The sequence below is a fragment of the Laetiporus sulphureus genome (genome assembly GCF_001632365.1).
Source record: "Laetiporus sulphureus 93-53 unplaced genomic scaffold LAESUscaffold_168, whole genome shotgun sequence".
Classification (NCBI taxonomy): domain Eukaryota; kingdom Fungi; phylum Basidiomycota; class Agaricomycetes; order Polyporales; family Laetiporaceae; genus Laetiporus; species Laetiporus sulphureus.
The window spans coordinates 1-5,541 of record NW_024468677.1 but is presented as its reverse complement, the minus strand read 5'-3'; the positions used below and the strand labels follow the sequence as shown (position 1 = coordinate 5,541).

The 5,541-nt window shown below is 52.6% G+C and overlaps 3 protein-coding genes across 3 annotated transcripts; 1 reads left to right on the top strand and 2 right to left on the bottom strand.

Annotated features, from left to right (window-relative positions):
* Positions 1–495: 495 nt before the first annotated feature.
* Positions 496–2,014, bottom strand: LAESUDRAFT_126006 (uncharacterized protein). The gene is made up of 6 exons (XM_040901267.1): positions 1,810–2,014; positions 1,498–1,756; positions 1,333–1,426; positions 936–969; positions 795–880; positions 496–745 (listed from the first exon to the last, which is right to left on the bottom strand). The coding sequence occupies exons 1-6, from the start codon at positions 1,957–1,959 to the stop codon at positions 709–711; spliced, it is 660 nt and encodes a 219-aa protein (XP_040757321.1). The 5' UTR covers positions 1,960–2,014; the 3' UTR covers positions 496–708.
* Positions 2,015–2,878: 864 nt separating this feature from the next.
* On the top strand, positions 2,879–3,466 carry LAESUDRAFT_733060 (uncharacterized protein). Its single transcript, XM_040910379.1, has 2 exons — positions 2,879–3,235; positions 3,304–3,466. The coding sequence occupies exons 1-2, from the start codon at positions 3,035–3,037 to the stop codon at positions 3,340–3,342; spliced, it is 240 nt and encodes a 79-aa protein (XP_040757320.1). The 5' UTR covers positions 2,879–3,034; the 3' UTR covers positions 3,343–3,466.
* A 214-nt stretch (positions 3,467–3,680) lies between these two features.
* On the bottom strand, positions 3,681–5,431 carry LAESUDRAFT_753505 (uncharacterized protein; the record flags this gene model as incomplete). The annotated part of the gene is made up of 10 exons (XM_040911779.1): positions 5,296–5,431; positions 5,015–5,243; positions 4,887–4,957; positions 4,806–4,834; positions 4,694–4,748; positions 4,394–4,640; positions 4,034–4,342; positions 3,946–3,982; positions 3,776–3,898; positions 3,681–3,724 (listed from the first exon to the last, which is right to left on the bottom strand). Exons 1-10 carry the CDS (start codon positions 5,364–5,366, stop codon positions 3,681–3,683), a joined length of 1,215 nt encoding a protein of 404 aa, XP_040757319.1. The 5' UTR covers positions 5,367–5,431.
* Positions 5,432–5,541: the final 110 nt, after the last annotated feature.

The window sequence follows — 5,541 nt, the reverse complement described above, 5'->3', positions numbered from 1 at the left end:
TCATCACCGCCCCATGGCGGCCATGGCCACGGTGGCCAGACCCGTAGGCGTTCCTCATGAACGAGCAAAGCAGTCGACGGTGTCGGCTCATCAGCCGTTTCCTCAGAGTACTGCTCTTCTTCATCAAAATTGAGGAGGAGACGCTCCAGAACGGTCTGATAAAGCTCGGTAATCGATTCTTCATTGTAGTACTCCTGTACAAAATTCAGATAAGCACGTGCATGAACGATAAATACGAACCTTGGATGGGAGGCCGAGGTCTGACTGACTGAACCAAATAGTCATGTAATTGGGATCTCTGCCAACGTCGCCCTCAATATCTACCGCAAATAATCCAGCAATACCTAAATACGGCAGATGAGGCAAATGATTGACCGTGACCTCGTAACATACGTACCACGGGTATGCATAAATGCGATCGCAGCCGTCAAGTCTTCTTTCTGCTCATCTTCCTCATGTTGTGAGGTATTGCCATGGAACAGCTTCCTGATCCGGCGCGTGACCGATGCCAGAGGTTCCGCGCCAAGCTCACTCAACCCATCCTCATCCATGCACGACGAGTAGAGACCACGAATCTTCTTCAGAATTTGTTCATCATATGGAGAGCCCATGCTTGACGGAGCATACGACGGGTCAGATGCAAGGATTCGCTGAAGCACCTGCCTATTCTGTTGGGCGAGAGCCTCGAAGTTACCGAATGAGCCCTTGTCAGAAGGTATAGGGTGCGCCTTCAGCCAGCCACCGTCTGCACCGTTGCTTAGCGCTTACAGAGCAACAGTAAATGGTATACGCACTGGCAAAATCGTAGAAGTTCTCGCACGGATCGAGACGCCAGGATAGACGAGGACAACGTGATGCATTGTGCAGTCAGACATTCGGCCTATTGACATTCTCGTTGTCAAGGCATTCGAGCGCCATTCTACAACAAGACATACCTCTACAGGAGGACTTGTAGGCTCGAGACCTGGCATCGTCACTGCGCTCGTCGACACGATAGTCGACGTGGCCGTGGAAAAGGCTGTGGATACGCTTGTGGATATCGCAGTAGCTGTCGTCGTTGATATTGCGGTAGAAGTCGCAGTAGACGTGGCTACTGATGTAGCCGTAGCCATAGCAGTAGACGTAGCAATAGACGTTGCGGTTTGCGTCGCCGTTTCAGTCAGAATAGATGTGACTGTAACTACTGGCTCCTTGCTCGAGTCTCCTCCTCCGTCCCCTGAGCCTCCGGCGTTCAGCTTGTGCTGTGCCCCCGCGAACAGGCCGATGAAGACTGAACTGAGCAACAGGAAGACCAGCGCGACGACCAGCAGCGCTTTCGTGAGCGGTGTGAGCGGTTCCTGCACAAGAGAGGCGAAGGGAGATCGAGGTCGCGGTCGCTGCTGTTCGCCATCTGGGTAGTCGACGCTCTGCAAGAGGGATGCGGACTCTGCATCAAGAAGGGACGATCCATTCGGTAAGGTCACCATGATCCACGAGACGTATATTTCTGGTGCTAACCTTCGTCCGTTGACGGTCGGACCTGCCTATGGTCCGCCATTTGGGCGACGCGCGGCGACGACTGCCTTGAAAGACGGGGACAAAGAAGTGCGCACGCTTTACGTCCACAACCTGTGTGAAGGACGGCAGGCGGCAGGCAGCGCCTGGTCGCCGCAGTGTCCGCCTGCGAAGCGATCTCACGTGACCGCACCTTTCGCGACGCGTTCACGATGAGTCTCGGAGTCTCCGAAGAGCAGACAAGCCACCGAGCACTAGCATTCTTGAAGGTTTGCATTCATCAAATAAACCTATCCCGTTGATTCGTAGACTCACGTCCGCTCTGCCATGCAGATAAACTTGAAGCAACAACGCTAGGAAACGAGACTTGCGATAGTCTTTGTGACGCTGCCGAGTACCTTGATATAGTGTCATGTTTGCGCGAGGCGAGGCCGGCAACTTTGGCTGCGATGATGAGATACGCATCACGTGACCGCATAATGTGACGCGTTTCGCCACCGACGCTTGACCGACGCGGTACGCACCGTCCGTCCCTCGAGCGTCACTTTAAATCGACCTCAGATAGTCGAGCAGCACGGAGACACGTTGAATTTATGAGCATACATATTCAAGGAACATGTAGGCTTGTATTGGAAAGGCAGATGTAATTGCAATGAGACAGTGATCTCACAGCCTGGTTTTGCACTCATCTCGATTACTGTCCTCCGCCCGGCGCAGCAACTTACGCATCATCTCTACCCATTCGTCCATACCGCCCTCGCCAACACCGCGCACCCACTCGTCCGCCTCACCGAGCCGCTCCAGGTCCCGCCATTCTGCTCTCAGCACGTCACGCTTGTCATACATCTCGCGCATCCATGCAGGAACGCGATCCTCCTCGCCGATCCATCCATGTAGCTCGTCGCGATAGTCGAACTGCTCTTGCGGCGCGAAGACGTACTACATACCAAGAGTGGTCGTCGTGCACCAGCGGTCGTGTCTTCGCACATTCACCATAGCTTGCTCGTCGAAGATGGTCGCTAGCGATGGCCTCAAGTCTGAAAGTGCGAGCTCATCACGTTGGCTAGACTCTGTCGAGGGAGAAATCGCCTTCCGTGCTCTGATGCGCGCAAGACCTGTAGGCATCCACCGCCACTTTCATGTCCTCACATTGCGCAACGCAATTCCCAGAGATACCGGCACATAGTCTCGATAGACGAACTATGGGATAAGCTAAGGGCATGCTACGACCTAGAGATTTTGGACAATATAGTAAGAGCGAAACACAACCATTGCGTCTTCGTGATTGATCAGTTGCCAGTGTTAGGGGACAGACGGCTATGATCCTCCTGGGTACTACAATTTACCATCCCCGTCGGCCGTGCCCCTTCGATCCCCGTCTCCGTGAGAACATCTACCATCACATCCATGGTTCCGCCATGAGTACTCGCTCCCGTCCGATGAGGCATTTGATACCCTCATCTCTATGCGAGGCATACGAGCGACTGCTTCTCTGCCTTCGTCCTCGCCGGCTGCCTCACCTTCACACCATGCCCGAACGATGTCCGAGACGCGTCAGACTAAGAAAGGACGGAGCAAATTGAAGAATGTCGCCGGTCTTGTTGGAGGAGACAGCGACAGTAGCGCGTTGACGCAGGAGAGCGGTGACGAAAGTGCTGTTCCCACAGCCAGCCTTGCTACAGGGACGGACGTTGGCACTGACTACGAGACGATGAAGATATGGGTGTACGGGATTCCCCAGGTGAGTCGCCTTCGTTATTTGGCCAACATACTCGTCAGGGCATCTATAGGCTCATCCTTAGCATCCAGGCAAGCCAGAAGAGCAGGGAAAGCTTCCAGGAGAGGTAGTGCTGAAAGTCGAGGACGAGGTGCTTCCACGGCGGGAGGCCGAGGCGTAAAGCGCAAAAAGAAGTAGTGTGTATCTGACACTTTAGTCAAGTCTCGGAAAGAGAAGTGAGAATGATATTCCGACGATTGGGAGTCGTCAGGTACAAGTTTGGCGCTTGCAAGTCAATCCAAGGTCAGTTGGCGCGTCAGACATTGAGCAGACAGACACGGTCGCGCATAAATGAATTGCGCAGACAGACATGGTCGCATATAACTGGATTACACAATTTATGGGTGTGTATCTGAACAAATTGAAGCCGTTCTACAGTAGCAGTAGCACAAAGCCTCGACGTCTGACTTCATTCCTCCTCGTCGACCTGGCGGATGCTTAGGAGCTTGCACTCTACATAATCGTTTAGTTTCCATCAGTCCATTCCGCACCAGGATGACTCACGGAAAAACAATGTGCTGTTAGGTGGTACAACGCCGTGCGGGCGATCGCCGTGTCCCAGCGCCGGAGGTATTTTGATGAGACGTTCGCCCCCAACTTTCATGCCCACGATGCCTCGGTCAATCGCTGCATAGATTAGTGCTACAGGAAGCCAATTTAACGACCCAACAAACCTGGAAGAATCGCGCCTTCGCCCAAGACTAACACCATCTAGATGACATTTAGTAATACTGCCACATTCTCACGTCACGAAAGACGCACCGGTGTTCCCTCCATTCGGGATTCAAGGATAACATTATTGGCTAGTTGCAAACGATACCATACTTTCACCTCATCTCCACGAGTAGCCCGTAATTCCCCTGTACCAACTTTGTGATCTCTGATCACAACGGCATCAGCGTCCAACGTGGAGGGACCAGACACCGGAGTTTCGACATGAAGATTCCACGTCTGAAAGTCGAAGGTGGACGGGCCAGGTCCAGTCAAGACAGCGCTTGTCGGTGCGGGGGATGCAGCAGCGGAGGATTCCGAGGCGAAACCGTCAGTTTCGTCAGTCGAGCTTGCCAGTCGCTATACCACCATTTAGAATGATGTCAGTTTAGTAAGTGCACAGTTGCTTACACGTCGCTTTCCGGCAGTTGTAGATGGGAACGAAGGCGAAGGCAATGCAGCGATATAACTTCGGCTCGGTTGTTGCGGAGGCTTCTTGCTCGGTGTAAGGCTGACGTGCGATGAAGCCGGAGTACGATCCATGGTTCCGCTAGGAAGGGTACGGCCGGGTTTGGTAGGGGTTATCAGTGATTCTACCCTTGCACGCTTTTTATCTTTCTGTGCACTGACAACAGGGGGTTTCATCGGTTGCGTCACGCTACGGCCATCTAAGCATACACGCGCAATGAAACATGAGCACGACAATCTTACGAATTGCTCGCAGGAGCAGCCTTGTTTGAAGATGTCGTGCTTTCAGAGGATGTAACTGAAGAATATATGCATCAGTATGAATGCGCATCATGACGTAGCAGCGTCCGCTGACCAGTGAAGTTCCCGGAGAGGCAGATGCAGCTGTAGAGCGGCAGATATGAGAGTGTGAACCACTGGTAGCGCTTTTGCTCACTTATTTCCTATAACTTCAAAAGCGATATATTCTTTCGCCGCGAGCGTAACATTCAAGGTCAGATGCTCCACCTTCGTTATGCGAAGTAAGCCGAACCGGTGAATGAAAGAATATAACTGCATGTTCACCTGTCGAAGGGCCATTGTGAAGAGCAATACCCTCTCATTCCTGTCAGATGATCCAAGCACTGGAGAAAGGATACCGGACGGAGTGAGATGCATCATCCAGACGGAAGTTCGGCCCGACGAATTGGTATCGGTGCTGGGGTCACCAACGACAAGAGCGACATTTGTCAGATGCAGATCATAGCCATCGGGTATCAGAAATGTGCTGCGTCCGGGACGTAAAGTAGTACCCCTGCTATAAAGTCAAGGACGATCTGGTCCTGCAGCTGGTCTTGAAAACGTACCAAGAAGCGACGACTTGGGCAATGGACATGCTGTCGCCGAGTTGTGTGGGCTTCCTGAAGAGTGTGCGCATGACTTTATAGAAACAGTACAATGACAGTGCATGCTATTATCCACCACCTTGAGCACAATGATTATGTAGGCTATTATCTCCCCACCTTAGAGCACAATGACAGAGTTGGCATGTGGTCAGTCACGGTACTAAGTCACGACCTCGGTGCTTACGGAGTCTGAGGTACCGCACACAT

Excerpts from the sequence above, each read along its gene's own strand:
- LAESUDRAFT_126006 (XM_040901267.1), bottom strand. The coding sequence starts at position 1,959 with ATGCGTATCTCATCATCGCAGCCAAAGTTGCCGGCCTCGCCTCGCGCA. Across the intron at positions 1,757-1,809 it reads ATCTGCATGGCAGAGCGGAC|AATGCTAGTGCTCGGTGGCT; the intron begins GTGAGTCTACGA and ends CAAACCTTCAAG. Across the intron at positions 970-1,332 it reads GCCTCTCTTGTGCAGGAACC|GCCAGGTCTCGAGCCTACAA; the intron begins GCTCACACCGCT and ends CGCAGTGACGAT.
- LAESUDRAFT_733060 (XM_040910379.1), top strand. The coding sequence starts at position 3,035 with ATGTCCGAGACGCGTCAGACTAAGAAAGGACGGAGCAAATTGAAGAAT. Across the intron at positions 3,236-3,303 it reads GGGTGTACGGGATTCCCCAG|GCAAGCCAGAAGAGCAGGGA; the intron begins GTGAGTCGCCTT and ends CTTAGCATCCAG.